The sequence below is a fragment of the Triticum aestivum genome, chromosome 3B (genome assembly GCF_018294505.1).
Source record: "Triticum aestivum cultivar Chinese Spring chromosome 3B, IWGSC CS RefSeq v2.1, whole genome shotgun sequence".
In the NCBI taxonomy this organism is placed as follows: domain Eukaryota; kingdom Viridiplantae; phylum Streptophyta; class Magnoliopsida; order Poales; family Poaceae; genus Triticum; species Triticum aestivum.
Window position 1 is genome coordinate 542,214,529 of NC_057801.1, and position 16,473 is coordinate 542,231,001.

The 16,473-nt window shown below is 44.5% G+C and overlaps 1 protein-coding gene across 3 annotated transcripts; it reads right to left on the reverse strand.

Moving 5' to 3' along the window:
* Positions 1 to 3,016: 3,016 nt before the first annotated feature.
* LOC123070798 (probable lipid-A-disaccharide synthase, mitochondrial) lies at positions 3,017 to 9,399 on the reverse strand. Of its 3 annotated transcripts, XM_044494138.1 has the most exons (10): positions 9,184 to 9,399; positions 8,822 to 8,856; positions 8,087 to 8,124; positions 7,802 to 7,901; positions 7,616 to 7,721; positions 7,256 to 7,506; positions 6,579 to 6,657; positions 4,753 to 4,991; positions 3,845 to 4,071; positions 3,017 to 3,644 (listed from the first exon to the last, which is right to left on the reverse strand). In XM_044494138.1, exons 1-10 carry the CDS (start codon positions 9,317 to 9,319, stop codon positions 3,428 to 3,430), a joined length of 1,428 nt encoding a protein of 475 aa, XP_044350073.1. In that variant the 5' UTR covers positions 9,320 to 9,399; the 3' UTR covers positions 3,017 to 3,427. The 3 variants fall into 3 exon arrangements, with proteins under 3 accessions (XP_044350073.1, XP_044350072.1, XP_044350071.1); XM_044494137.1 differs by lacking the exons at positions 8,087 to 8,124; positions 8,822 to 8,856; XM_044494136.1 differs by lacking the exons at positions 8,087 to 8,124; positions 8,822 to 8,856 and having other exon boundaries at positions 9,093 to 9,399.
* Positions 9,400 to 16,473: the final 7,074 nt, after the last annotated feature.

Below are 16,473 nucleotides of genomic sequence, written 5' to 3' on the forward strand. Positions count from 1 at the left end.
ATAGTCCTCATCATCTGACTCTGAATCTGTGTCATAATCTTCATCTAATGGTGACCTCCTTTTCTGACTTTTAGCCCTATTTGCAATATTGTTTGAGTTGTGTAATTCTGACTTCATTGGACTAATGAGAGGTGGCAGCTCAGCTTTAGGGAACCTAACTACATCATCATGAACCTGACCTGTTTCCTGGCTCTGCTCAATGCTATTGTCAGTAGCAACATAGAAGCACAGTAACTTGTTCCCAAGTGCTACTGCACATGACATGTTTTCTGTGTCTTCACATGACCTGATTTCTGCCAAGCCATTGGACATCATCTCAAATCCAGGCAGACACCAGAAGACCCTTGCAGACCCAGAAATATCAAAGGATAATTTCCACAGCATGTCTTGGATACTGCTCAACCACCAATACCCTCTATCACAGTAATCAAACCATGCCATTTGTCCATTGATGTAAGACCTGTTTGTGCCTTCTCCAATGAAAAACCCACCATAATTCACAGCCACAGTAAACATATCCTCTAGATCAGCACCTATATGTATAGCAAATAAATTCAGTTAGCACATACAGTCAGGTAGCATATACATTCAGTTTAGTTAATTCAAATAGCTCACAAATTCAGTTAGCTCATACATTCAGTTTAGTTAATTCAAATAGCTCACTAATTCAGTTTACCACTTGGCTAAAAATTTCAGTTCATATAGATTCAATTAGCATATAGATTCAGTTAGTAAACATTTTACTGTAGACAAGTTCAGTTAACGCTAACATGTGTCATTCAGTTCCCAACAGAGAAACATAGCCGGGCTTAATTTTTGCATGACTAACATGTGCCAACTGTTACCTTCAAACCGTAGGAAAAAGGCCTAAAACAGAGTCAGTCTTAACCCCCCTAAAAAACCATACTTTCATAGCTATCAGGGAACAGAACAGAGCCAGGCTTAACCCCCCTCAAAACCATACTTTCTGTACCGGACCAAGCAATGCATCACATCCAAAACGAGGAGCAACAGGGACATGAACACGAGGAACAGGGACATATGAACATGAACACGAGGAGCGGGGGGGTGGCGATCACTCACCGTAGACGGGGGGTGGCTCTCCATCAGGTCGCAGCCGCGGTGCCATGCTTCGAATCGACGGCGAACTCACACGCGTAGGCGCCGCCGCCGCCGCCGTGCGTCAGATTGAAAACCCTAGGCGATCAGCGTCGCCTCCTCCTCTTTCCTTTCCTCCTTTCTCTTCTCTTTCCCTGAATCGACTGGTTTTGAAGCGGGTCGACGGTGTCGAGGTGGGCTCGAGGGGTCTTTCTGCAAACTGCAGTATGAACGTGGTAGCATTTTTGCGATATGGCCCTTCCATCGCGATATTTCGCTGCTGCAGTCCCTCGAACGATGAGGTGGCAACGTACAGCGAGTGAGACAGCGCCACGCAAGCAAAATACATATGAAAACGGACGCGGTGACCGTATGTGCGCACGCGGAACAAGTTTGTCAACCCGAACATTACAGTTTCTGAATTCAGTGACTTTTTTGCACGCGACGAACGAGCTTAGTGACTGTTGATGAATTTTGGCCACTCCGAAATATTTTTCCATTGAAGATTCGCGGCCCCATGGCCCGCAGCGTACATGAGCTCAGCCGTGACATGATCACCGGCTACGGCGCCGCCAGTGCTTCCGTCATTGGCGCAGGATCCTCTATGGCCAGAGTTGGCACAAAGCATGAGGCCAACTCCACCACGCGACCCAAGCGGATGTTCGTTTTGTCCGGATTCTGTCCGTTTGGAAAGGTGATGGGGTTGTGTCCGGACCTGTCCTGGGATGCGGTGGACGTGCGCCCAACGCGCGGCCGCATCTTTTATCCCAACATGTCTGCTTCTATTTAAAAAAAAGAGCAACATTTCAAATGCCAAGCCCTAGTTCACGGTCCCAGTTCAACGACGGCAACGAAGCCAGCGGCCTACACGTCCATCGCCGGCATCAGTCAGCCTCCAAAATGAATGGTTGTCCTCGCCGGCAACACAGTCAGCGGCCCGCAACACAGCCGGCCTTCAAAATGAATGTTTTTCTCGACGGCCGGTCGGCCGCCGCTACTGGACCCAGGGGTGACGTTGAGGTCGATGACGGCAGAGGGGCGCGGTGTGGACGGCGCGAACATGCCAACATCCGGTGACCCCCCCCCCCCCCCCCCGAAACGGGTCTGGCCGTCGTGCCTTGGCGGAGGAAAGCCGGGCGACAAGGGCGTGGTCCGCGACCTCGGCGACTGGCAATGCGGAGGCCGGGCGACCGACGACCCTGTGCTCGCCGGACCGACGGCCCCTCCAGAGAAACCGGGCGGACGACAAATGTCAGCCATGAGAAGGGCGTGCGCTTTGCTGACGATGGCCTCCTTCTCCTTGACCTCGGCCTTGTGCCGCGCGGCCTCAATCGCAGCGCGGTCGGCGGCTCTCTTGGCCGCGGCGATGTTGTTCTTGGCGACCGCCCTCTGGCCCCTCCTCTTCGCCGATTCCGCGTCCAACTTGGCGATCTCCTCCGGCGTGCACTCCGACCGCGACTTCCTTGGCGCCTTGCCCTTCTTCTTCTTGGCCATTCCGGGCGGGTCAACGGCCAGCCCGCCGGAGTTCGGCTAGGCGTCGGCCATGGACGGGGGGAGGGAGTGGGACGAGCGGGACGTGGGAGGATTTGGGGGGGGAGGGAGGGGGAATGGCGCCAAAGGGGCCGCGGTTTTTTTTGCTTTGTGTCACCGACAGGCGGGCCATGGGCGGACAAGCGCGCGCTGTCCGTTTCACCCCAAAAGCGGCGCAAACTTGGATCGCGGATGGGTCAAAAGCGGACACAAAACGGACAAAAGTCCGTTTGCTCCCGCGCGTTGGGCCGCCCGGTTTATCCGTTTTACCCCAAACGGACAGGATAGGGTCGCGCCATGGAATTGGCCTGAGCCCAGACTGTTTTGATCGTCTGATACACTTGATAATCACAAAACCGCATTAAAAAGCGCAGCAGCACGAATCAAATTAGCAAATGGCCAGATTTTACAGTTACAAAATCTGCAGGATATAAATATCTTTAAGTTACTTGTTCCCCAGCTCATATGCTCCCTGCACTCTCCACAAATTCCATGCATGGAAGAGTTTTTTTTTAGGCAAATGGAAGAGTTTTTTCTGCCAAACATCACTCCGGATTTGTCCATGACTAAGAGCCACACACAATTGACCCACCAGAGCACATGCGTTCGAAATTTCTACAACGATATTGTGATGCTGACACGAACTCTACATCAGTCCATACTAAAAAAGTTTACCTAACCATATGTTTTGCTCCTCCAATGATCAATCATCAACTGCAGCCAATACAGTCCCCTGCCGATAGCGACTGCCCTGGCACTCTGGCAGATGAAACATTCATCCACCACTGAGAAAGCCCGCTCAATTCCGGTGCACCATCCGCCGATTTTTGTCCGTATAAAGCACTGTCAATGCTGCAATCGTGCTGGGGGAGTAGACATCTGATGACAAGCCCGAGTCCCCCAACTCCTCTGCGAACAAATTGCCTTGTCGCTTGATCGGTTCGTAGAGGACCTGGAGCATTCGCTCAGCTGATCCAACTTGCAGCTGACGGACTTCATCGTTGAAGATAACCTCGCTGGACCGGTCAAAATGAGATAGACATATGATGAGGTCCAATCCACAGTCAGAAATGCAGGTGGAATATTGCCCAACAGGTTAAAATGAATATATAGCACAATTATGTTGATGCTTACTTGAGAACGTCGTCTCGCATAACTAGAAGCTACCTTTGTACTTACGGAAATATAAGGTGTAGATTAGAAGAAGGAAAATTACCTTAGTTTTGCAGCTAGATTTTTATCTGTGCACGCTCGAAAAAGGATCTCAGGCACAATGGGAGAGTCCAAAAGGATGTTTGGTAGAGAAATAAAGTTTATCTTTTTTCTCAGGTGGATGAAGCACTCGGTTAGGAAATGAGCTTGGTAGGCCACCACACAGGGTAGCTTTGCTAGCATTACTTCCATGACAGCTGTTCCGGAAGTACATAATGCTGCTTTACTAGCCTGCAAAAGAAGGAATATTAGAAAAGTAGACTCTGGCTGCGATAAGTTTCACATACTAACAATCAATCAAGTCTAATAAATTTCACATCTAGCCCTATTGGGTTAGTACACTTCGCTACCAAAGGAATGGTTGGTTTGAACAGAGGGGCCTTAACATTACCAACCAAGGAATAAATGCTGTCCCAAAAACAAAGACTGAACACTTAGAGAATCACTATTTGTGTATAACTAATATAACTGTTGACAGACAACACCGTATCTTAATATAATTAGACAATCATTTCCTAGGGAAATAAAGAACAAAAGCATGGCTGGAATATAATGTATGGGTCCGTGGAACAATCCAGCGGCTACAGTAATCAACAGTGCTCTAGATTTTTCTTCATAGAGATTTTGATCCTATATAAGATGAGATGAAAATGATAATGCTAACTTAACCAATCATAGTCTGGGGTTATAGCCACAGCACAGCTGTAAAGGGACAGTAGTAACATGAATCCTTTTGGAACAAACAGCAATACATGATATGTGTGTTAGCAAGGTATGGTGCTTTGATATGTCTTCAGTCTTCACATCCATCAAATGAATGAAAAATATCAACATTTGAAAATGACAATATCCAAAGAGTGAATTTGGTGGTGGAGAATTAAAGCCATTAACTCGAAAAAGAAGTGAGCTTACATTGAATGCACCATATCTTTTTTCTAGTGACCCCCCAGGTATCAGTACCACTGGAAACGGCAGTGATCGAACTACATTTTCAACATAGGTCCTCACATCCCGATGTGGAGCAACTGGGATGACTAGTGACAGATCATTTAAAGTGTGACTTAAATGTTGCACAGTCCGAAAGAAGATTGGAAGCATACGAGCTACTTCCTGCACCCTGCTTCCAGGCATTATGGTTAAGATTGTGGCATCTATCAAAGGAGTATTTATCATTAGAAAACAGACATGCTTTTTATAACACAACAATCACATGCATATTAAGATTTAGCCCATTGAGAAACCTTGGCACATTTATAGAGCAGTCAATAAACTAGCATCATGCCAGAACACAAAATCCAGATATGTCTTGCTATGAATTGTTACTGATGCATACGATAATGCAAGAAATGTTTTCTAGAGAACGTGCAAGCAAGTGTTTGTCCTCTTTTCATTAAGAGGAGAAGCAAACAATTACAAGACTTGGGTAGCAAGTACAGGGATTAAGATCAAACAACACGCACACTCTAGCTACTCCGCACTCTAGGCGAGAAAATTTTAATAGAAATTTTGAAGGCCTTGCATTGTGTAAAACACAAAATAAATGTGTATCATGTTAATAATATAAGGATAGTATAGTAGACCATACAAGTGTCTGATTTGTCTCCTAGGGCTCCTTTGATACAAAGGAATTTCATAGGATTTTAAAGGATTTGAATCCTTCGGCATTTTTCCTATGATGGTCGTTTGATTCGTAGGATTGGAATCCTTAGGATTTTTTCCATAGGATTCATTTGTACTACATTTCGAAGGAAATTTTCCATCCACTCAAAGCTCTTTGTAGAATTCCATTGTTTTTCCTGTGCTATCAAACACTTCTCTCAATCCGTAGGATACAAGAGGACATGACACTCTATTCCTATGTTTTTCCTATTCCCACGTTTTGAGAATCCTACGAATTAAAGAGGCCCAGTTGGCTAGTTCTATATAGTTCTTTTTCAGCTTTAGCTACATGTTCCTTGTTTCACCAGATCAATATTTGCAGTTAAAATTAAAATAAATGAAATCACAAGAAAAAACAGGTGCTAAAATATTTGGCCATCTCCTTTGCATCTCATGTAAAACAGATTTGACTATGTAATGAATCATCTGGTAGTTGGTACTCAGGTTGCGTTTGTCATTGCTGCCAATTATGATAATAGTTTCTTCAACCAGCTTTTGTCTAGTTTACAATTTCGGTAACAACTTTTTCCTGTTTATGTGGCTATCTTTCCCAGCAGATTATAAAATAAGTTAAGCACATCACAGTTCAGCAATCACAAACTGAGCCTTAAGGATTGATAGTGTGCGAGCTTGTCTACATTTGAATGGGAGTTAATAAACTGCCAGAGCAATCTGTAGATCTGAAGTTGCACCATTAGCATACATCAACCGTCATGTTGAGGGGCTCTTTACCCCCTTTTCTCTTCTATAATATATAGTACGCACACTCGTGCGTATTCAAGAAAAAAAACTTCATGTTAGTTTTCGGAAAACAGTAGTATTAGTTTCCAAAACCTAGATGAAACAGCAAGCCCTCCCAGTAGTTATTAGCAACTGAATTTTCCTAACTTACATGTTGTATATTTCCTTGATGATAATTCATAAAATGCATCAATTACAAAGTCAACACATCACAGTTCACCAATCTGATAAATATAAGAAGGAAAAACACAAAAGGAGATATAATAATTGGCATAACAATCTAGTATTTGTGCACAAGAAGACTTCAAGAAGGGACAAAGAATGACACATTTAATTACCTGGAGACAACCCATGCTCCAGTCTAAAAGCTTCACCACTTCGTTGACGCATGGACATGTCAGGAGATAATTCTGAGTCCTATGAAATTTGATAGACATAAACAACTATATTGTGAGTAAAGTTGATGGTCCCAGATATCAAACAGATATACAAAATCAAAATTACTAGTCTTAGCAATTCATTTACATGATATCAGCAATTCAGTTTGAAATCGGTTAGTCACTTCTAGAAGACAAGACAACATTCCATGCCAACATTTTTCTTAGCATTGCACAATCTCAGAAGAAAACAAGGGAATGCCGCTCCCTCACAAGTCACAACCCTCTTGAACCTTTTAGGATCATGATCCTCAGATCCATTTCTTATACAATAATATAATGCTAAGTATAATCTAGTCCCTAACCCTTGCTTCTACCTAGCTTTGGATGAGATTTAGCTCCTTGGATTTCTATGGCCACACCCAGGTTTAGGCAGGAATAGTATAGGAATCTTTAGATGCACATTCCATGTCCTAATGGATATGAGCCACCTTTCTCAACAAAAGAGATAGGCCTTATTATCCATCAATGACAACGGCTAGTGAACTTCAATTTTTTTTATGGGATCTCGCCTTGACTATAATTCTATGGTCAACAAAAGAGGCAACAGATACTAATGAAGCCGCACAACTCCCTACCACATTTTTATGTTGAAGCGAAGTCCCTGCCACATTTAAGCCAGCAGCATCATCCAATAAGGGATGGCCCACATATGTAGCAGGCAACCCATGTAATCTGCAAATTTCATCCTCAAAAGGAAGGATACATAACATATGATCCACAAAATTATGCAACTTTGAGAGCCTCCTTTCACCACCTTTCCAGGCCCAGAATGATGGAGCAACATAATGGACATGCAGAGGGCTATCAACTTTTTGGTTGTACCTACCTAGACAACAGAAAAATCTTACCATGTTTGCTCATGAAAAAATAAATGTAAATTTAGTTATTTGAATGAAATTGTGTTATGGTAAAAATGATTCCACTTAAAGCCTTACATTTTAATTGCTGCAATAGGCGAAACGAAAAACCCTTTGAATCAACAGTAACTACAGCATGAGGCCGAAATAGTATAGCAGCATCTAAAGTATCCTTGATCTTCCTCTGCAACATAAAAACGAGTATAACCAACAATCAAGTGAACACAAACAGAAAGCAAAGCACAAGACACACCAGAGATGCACCTTGACGTTATATATGTGTGGCAGCAGTTCCCACAACCCCATTATGGCAATTTCTTCCATGGGAAAAAGTGATTGCAGCCCTTCCTTGCACATTAATTCTCTGCATTGAGAAAAATCTGTTTAGTGAGTAAATAAATGAAAGATCAAAGTTGCAACATGATGTGATCCAGCTTGAACCGGACTTGGACCAAAGCGTGCATATGGAAAGTTGCAACATGATGCTACAACAATGCTGAACTAGTTAATGCATGGATATGTTGAGCACACACATGAAAATGAACTCACTTTGCATCCAAACAGAGAGAACACAAAGGAACTCCTGACTGCAAACATCAACCAATGGCATTTGAGCAGGAAGTATGTGCATACATCAAGGAGATCAGTCATAACTGTATGACGGTGATAACTGACAACTCCACGACATGACAGTTAACCCTCCATTTTGTTTTCTTCTGATGAAGATAAAAAACATAATACTCCCTCCGTAAAAAAATATAAGACAGGTTTATATTAAGTTACAGAGGTACTGATAAATAAAGCAACCCTAATGTTATATTTCCTGTATTCACATCCGATCTTCCTTATTCACGCTCTCCTATGGAAGAGAAAAGAACAATGTGTCAAGAGAACTGTTGTCTTTTCAAAAAAAAATCTGTTTCTCTACATCATCTCCAATATTGAAGACTGACTTGAATCCAGAAAGAGAAGGAACTCGTCCTTGTTTCTTTAAGAACCTGATGAACCTACTGCCTAGAAGAGAATCACAAACTAGCATAACAAGAATTAACAAAAAAAATCCCTCATTCTGTCACTTGACTAAAAATTGGACACCGAACAAAATATCCACTGGAACACACTTCCCTCTCCATCCCCACAAATTTGATGTTTAAGCGTGCACATAACTACAAATGGAGCCTAGTCTATGTACAGTACATAATCTGAACATGTAAACACTTCCGAAACAGAACAAATAAGCAATCCACTAAACCCCTCTCCAAGTTTCTTTCAAGTCCAAAATACCTTGACTGTATGAAGCATTTCTGTGTAATGAAGATCTATAAGAGTACCATGCACAAATGAACATTCATTGGGGAAAAAAACATTGACATCAAATGGCAAATATAAAGCTTAAAGTGCATGAAGTGATTAGGTGGTTTCAGAGCTACTAGTATTTATCAAATGTTCAAACTGGGGCATTTCATCAGAAAAAAATGCTCAAACTGACACTGAAAAATACTATAATAGCACAGATAACTGAACCAAAAATGTAGGAACAGGGGTTAAACCACACCCGCCAACGCCAGCAAAACGAACGGGAACAGGGGAGAGCTTCCTGAGGGACGCCATGAGGCGCGAAGCGAGCGAATCGCCGGAGACCTCACCGGCGACAACGAACACCCGAAGTTCGCCGTCCCGGGCCGCTGCGTCGAATACCCTCCCGTGGGAATAAGCGCGTGAGCCCAGCCTGGCCAGCAGCCCTCGCTGGCGCCCGGCGGCAGGGATCCATCGTGACAGCATCAGCCACAGCGGAGCAGAGCGGCGCCGACGGGAGGGAAAGCCGGGGAGGGCAGAAAGGGTTAGAAAAGGTTAGAAAAAACTCCCCGGGAGTAGTGACTCGAAAAAAAAACAAGGAGCTTATTTGTTTGGCTTTTTTTTCAAAGAAAAGAATCCATTGAACACCAAAAGCAAAACAAATTACATCCAAATCTGTAGACTACTTAGCGGCAACTACAAATACTGGTGTACTGCTCCTTCCTCAACGAAACCGAACAAATCTTTTATACTAGACAACCGAAAAGTTGTTATGCTAAAGTTCTAAGGAACCAATACACTAGAACAACAATCGTCGATGATGGAAATAAGCGTAGATTTGAAGGATCCAACACATAAACGCATACGAACAAAGATTGGATCCAAGCTGATCTACCACAGACAACACCGACCAAATCCTGTGAAGGTCTGCCGAAGACACACCTACACATGCCCTTCGACAACGGTAGACACACAACAGGAATATGGGCTAGACGGGTAGAAACTTATTTTATCTGCAGGGACCCTTCGCTGCCTTGTCTTCCTAAGTAGGAACAAGCCCTAAAATATTTAATAAAGCATCTAAAAACAGAGTAGGAACCCTCCTGCCAGCCTTTGTGATGATTCACTGCGCCTCCATGGCCCTAAGACCATGGAACACGAGACAGATAGGCGGTGACATTTCGTCGTTTCTTTGTTTGGATTTAGATGACTAAAATCCTTATAAGCTTTTTCTAAACGTAAGAAATTCTTGGAGGCACTTTTAGTGTTTTTCTGCCCTATATTTTAAGAAAAAAGGTTTTTCCCGCTTTGTATTACAAAGCAACCACCGATACATCCAACGATAGATGCTGGGGCCACAGCACAAATAAGCTCAAAGAAAACAGAGAAAAAAGAAAGAGAAACAGATGCCAACAACGGCAGATCAACGGAACGAAGACGACCGGCGACCGTTGCACCCTCTGGATAAGTACCACCACTCTCCTAGCACTCCGAAGCGCCGCGTATCAAGTAACACCTTCAAGAAGGAGGCGACGACGACGTTGCTGTTGCCCGGACTAGTCCAAGATTATGGTAGGGTACAAAACCACCTCAAAGTTATCCTTTCTGTTCTATCTATTCAAGAGTTCGTAGTAAAATAACATAAAGCTATTCTTTCCTCTCAATCCATCATAAAGTTCATACTAGAATAACACCTTAAGACATAAATCAACCAAAACCCTAATGTCACCTAGATACTCTATTGTCACCTCAAGTATCCGTGGGCATTGATGGGGTTATGTACCTAGGGTAGGGTCATGGACCTGTTCCAAGTAACTTACCCTAGGACATCCCTAGAAGAGGTCGCCTTCCAGTCGACCAACGAGGATTCACTCGACTGGCCTGAAGGACTCGACCACGAAGACTCACTCGACCACCAGGAGGTCAAAAGGCACTCTGCACCGCAACGGCCTGTAATTAAGTAGACTTTATGATAGTAAAGGCACTTTATAACGCCCCAGACTTAACTCACCTTAAACCCTCTCCTACGTGGGCTGGCTGGGGTCCTGGCGCACTCTATATAAGCCACCCCCCTCCACAGGCAGAAGGGTTCGGCACCTTGTAATCCATACATTCATAATCCACTCGACCGCCTCCGGGCTCCGAGACGTAGGGCTGTTACTTCTTCCGAGAAGGGCCTGAACTCGTACATCCTTTGTGCTTACAACCTCTCCATAGCTAGGACCTTGCCTCTCCATACCTACCCCCCACTCTACTGTCAGGCTTAGAACCACGACAGGCATGATTATACGATATGCATCACACAATCTCAGATTCATCCAACCAACACAAAGTACTTCAAAGAGTGCCCCAAAGTCTCTACCGGAGAGTCAAGAAAACGTGTGCCAACCCCTATGCATAGGTTCATGGGCGGAACCCGCAAGTTGGTCACCAAAACATACATCAAGTGGCACGTGATATCCCATTGTCACCACAGATAAACACGGCAAGACATACATCAAGTGGTCTCAAATAAAGACTCAATCTGATAAGGTAACTTCAAGAGGGAAACTCAATTCATCACAAGAGAGTAGAGGGGGAGAAACATCATAAGATCCAACTATAATAGCAAAGCTCGCGATACATCAAGATCGTGTCATAGAGAGAACACGAGAGAGAGAGAGAGAGATCAAACACATAGCTACTAGTACATACCCTCAGCCCCAAGGGTGAACTACTCCCTCCTCGTCATGGGGAGCGTCGGGATGATGAAGATGGCCACCGGTGATGGGATCCCCCTCCGGCAGGGTGCCGGAACGGGCTCTCGAGAGGTTTTTGGTGGCTACAGAGGCTTGCGGCGGCGAAACTCCCGATCTATCTTGATTTTTAATGGTTTTAGGGTACGGGGGAATATATAGGCGAAAGAAGTCGGTCGGGAGGTCCTTGAGGGGCCCACGAGACAGGGGGGCACCACCCTGTAAGGGGGGCGCGCCCTCCTATCTCGTGGCCTCCTCGAGGCTCTTCTGACGTGAACTCCAAGTCTCCCGGATCATAATCTTCCAAAAAATCACGTTGCCGAAGGTTTCATTCCGTTTGGACTCCGTTTGATATTCCTTTTCTTCGAAATACTGAAACAGGCAATAAAACAGCAATATGGGCTGGGCCTCTGGTTAATAGGTTAGTCCCAAAAGTAATATAAAAGTGTATAATAAAGCCCATAATCATTCAAAACAGATAATATAATAGCATGGAACAATCAAAAATTATAGATACGTTGGAGACGTATCACCTCCCAACTAGCGCTATCGTTTAACGCCCCTAGCTAGGCATAAAAGCGAGGATAGATCTAAGTAGTGTCATCTTTAATTTTTAATTTTTTAGCGGAGTCTTGTTCGAATCCGGGAGGTTCTTTACATTTCCCTTCATACTCGGAAATTTTTAGATCTAAAGAATCCAACCGCTTATTGCAAAGGGTAATCAACATATTCATGCGGTGAAGATTTCCGCTAACACTCTTAAGAGGTTCAAGGGACTTTTATAAAAAAATGTTACTTCGCAAATTTTCTCAAAAACTTGTGTCTCCTCCGGGGTATGATGTGATCCCCCTTTTTTGAGGTAGTGTTACCACTATTCCCTCTATGACTTGATGCACAATACTGGGATCAATCTTGATAAAATTGCCTTTGGCAATACAATCCAAGAGTTGTCTATGGGACATATTTAGTCCAACATAAAAATTGCGAAGAACAATTCTAAAATTCACCTCTAAAGTGCAGTTACGATAAGATTCCATCATCCTAAACCAAGCATCTTTCAAGTTTTCTCCTTTCCTTTGCTTGAAGTGAAGAACTTCAAACTCGGGAGACAAAGGAGTAGATAGAGAACTAGCCATAGCGACGAGCACACAGAAAACAAGTGAAAGAGAGATAGAAGAACGGGAAAGAGAGGGCAAATAAAATGGCAAGGGTGAAGTGGGAGAGAGGAAAACGAGAGGCAAATGGCAAATAATGTAATGCGAGGGAGATGAGTTTGTGATGGGTACTTGGTATGTCTTGACTTGAGCGAAGACCTCCCCGACAACGGCGCCAGAAATACTTCTTGCTACCTCTTGAGCACTGCGTTGGTTTCCCTTGAAGGGTGATGCAGCAAAGTAGCATAAGTATTTCCCTCAGTTTTTGAGAACCAGGGTATCAATCCAGTAGGAGGCTCCTCAAAAGTCCCACACACCAACACAAACAAACAAGAACCTCGTAACCAACGCAATAAAGGGGTTGTCAATCCCTTCACGGTAACTTGCAAAAGTGAGATCTGATAGAGATAATATGATAAGATAAATATTTTTGGTATTTTTATGATATAGATTGGAAAGTAAAATATGCAAATAAAAGTAGATGGAAAACTTATATGATAAAAGATAGACCCCGGGGGCCATAGGTTTCACTAGTGGCTTCTCTCAAGATAGCATAAGCATTACGGTGGGTGAACAAATTACTGTCGAGCAATTGACAGAAAAGCGCATAGTTATGAGATTATCTAGGCATGATCATGTATATAGGCATCACATCCGTGACAAGTAGATCAATACGATTCTGCATCTACTACTATTACTCCACACATCGACCGACTCCTGCCTGCATCTAGAGTATTAAGTTCAAGAAGAACAGAGTAACGCATTAAGAAAGATGACATGATGTAGAGGGATAAACTCATGCAATATGATATAAACCCCATCTTTTTATCCTCGATGGAAACAATACAATACGTGCCTTGCTGCCCCTGCTGTCACTGGGAAAGGACACCGCAAGATTGAACCCAAAGTTAAGCACTTCTCCCATTGCAAGAAAGATCAGTCTAGTAGGCCAAACCAAACTGATAATTCGAAGAGACTTGCAAAGATAACTTAATCACACATAAAAGAATTCAGAGGAGATTCAAATATTTCTCGTAGATAAACTTGATCATAAACCCACAATTCATCGGATCTCGACAAACACACCGCAAAAAGAGTTACATCGAATAGATCTCCAAGAAGATCGAGGAGAACTTTGTATTGAGATTCAAAGAGAGAGAAGAAGCCATCTAGCTAATAACTATGGACCTGAAGGTCTGTGGTAAACTACTCACAACTCATAGGAGAGGCCTTGGAGATGATGTAGAGGCCCTCAATGGTCGATTCCCCCTCTGGCGGAGCGCCGGCGAAGGCTCCAAGATGGGATCTCGCGGATATAGAAGGTTGCGGTGGTGGAATTGGGTTTTTGTGGTGCTCCTAAATGTTTTCGGGGTACGTGGGTATATATAGGAGGAAGAAGTAGGTCGGTTGACGCTCGAGGGGCCCACGAGGGTGGGAGGCGCGCCCACCCCCAGGGGGCGCGTTGGGCACCCTTGTGGTCGCCTCGTTTGGCTTGACGTCCACTCCAAGTCCCCTGGATGGCATTTGTTCCAAAAAGATCGCTCCCGAGGTTTCATTCCGTTTGATAATCCTTTTCTTCGAAACACTGAAATAGGCAAAAAACAACAATTCGGGCTGGGCCTCCGGTTAGTAGATTAGTCCCAAAAAAGATATAAAAGTGTAAAGTAAAGCGCATAAACATCCAAAATGGGTAATATAATAGCATGGAACAATCAAAAATTATAGATACGTTGGAGACATATCAAGAACCAGTATCAAATACCCATGCGCTACTACGAGCATTAGTAAGGTACACATCAATAACATGTATATCAAATATACCTTTCGCTTTGCCATCCTTCTTACCACCAAATACTTGGGGCAGTTCCGCTTCCAGTGACCAGTCCCTTTGCAGTAGAAGCACGCAGTTTTAGGCTTGGGTTTCTTGCCAGGAGTAGAAACTTGCTTGCTATTCTTATTGAAGTTCCCCTTCTTCCCTTTGCCCTTTTTCTTGAAACTAGTGGTCTTGTTAACCATCAACACTTGATGTTGCTTCTTGATTTCTACCTTTGCGGCCTTTAGCATTGCGAAGAGCTCGGGAATTGCCTTTTCCATCCCTTGCATATTATAGTCCATCACGAAGCCTTTATAGCTTGGTGGCAGTGATTGAAGAACCCTATCAATGACACTATCATCATGAAGATTAACTCCTAGCTTAGTCAAGTGGTTATGGTTGTAGGACCTTGAAGTATGTCTAAAGGGGGGTGTCGTGGGAACGACTCCGACAGTAAGAGAGGGGTAGGATAACGGAGCATGATCTATCGAGATGCATATGGGTGACACGGTGGTTTTAGCGAGTTCGGGCCTCTCACGGTGGAGATAACAACCCTACGTCTCGTGCTCCGGAGAGGCTTTTTTTATCTAGTATATATCCGGAGATTACAATGTGTGTGTGAGAGAGAGGAACGGATCCCCATGCCTGAGCTAAGTCCTGAGACTAATGGTGAAAAGAGAGAGAGGTGGAAGAAAAGACCCCCCCAAGTCTAGTGGTGGGGGGTGGCTTATATAGAGTGCGCCACCCCCTCACCTCCTATGTTACAAAGTGGGGTATGAATGCCATAATGCCAGCCCGCTATTAAGTCCTCACTATTAGAAAGATGCCGACTGCCTTGCTGCCTGCTGGTCTTCGTATATCCGAGTGAGTCGTACGGTCGAGTGGTGAACCGTCATCCGAGTGGATGGTATGTTGCTTGGTCGAGTGGATAGTATGCTGCTTGTCCGAGTGGATAGTGTGTCTGTATGAAATTGACCTGGACCCACATGTTTTGTGGACCCCATGCTTCATGATATTTTGACCCTTCGTGGGCCTACCTGTTATGTATATCCCCAACATTAGCCCCCGAATCGATTGCGATTTTGCAGAACGAGTTGGTGTAAGACACAGTTTGGTCTGAGTGATTACAGAAATACTCGGTACATGTCGCCGCGCTTTCAGACAACCAAGGTTTGAACAAAATCTCAATGGATTCTGGCACCATGCTTCCCGACTAATCGAGGTAAGTGTCTGTGAGGAGCAACTTGGTGACATTCGTTCATCTCTCGGGAGAGGTTTAACTCGTGATCTGAGTATGGGCGTGTCGTTAAATCCGTGCAACCGGATTGACGCATGGACTGCTCTTTTAGAGAGATGCCATTCTTATCCCGGAGGAACGTCAATACGAGTCGGTTTCAGATCCACACTTGTGAGTTTCACACTTTGAGTCCTAGAAGAGGGCTCAAAACAGGTCCATGGAGGAGCGTTAAACTCGCCTTATAGAATATTTTTTTTGGAGTGATTTGGAGCTGGGCCTACATCGAGTAACTGATTACTCGGAATTTCTTCACGCCTGGAACGTGTCTTTTTTGTTGTTTGGCCGTCACTCGGGTTGGGCAGACCGTTCCGAGTGGATACCATTCCAGTGGGGGCACGCTGAGTGCACCCACTGGGTGTAGTCCCCGAGACTGCCGTCGACTGCGGGCAGTCGGCGGGAGTCTTAGAGCCTGTCTTTTTGTTGTTGTTCATCACTCGGACTGGTCAGGACGTACCGAGTGGAGATTACTCCAGTGGGGGCATGCTGAGTGCACCCACTGGGTGTAGTTCCCGAGACCGCCGTCGACTGCGGGCAGTCGGCGGGGGTATGAGAGAACTAAAACTCTTCTTAGCTGGTACTGATCGAACTTGTTCTTCTCTGACTCGGAGGTCGAGTAATACTGGAGATGGGTTTGCATCGAG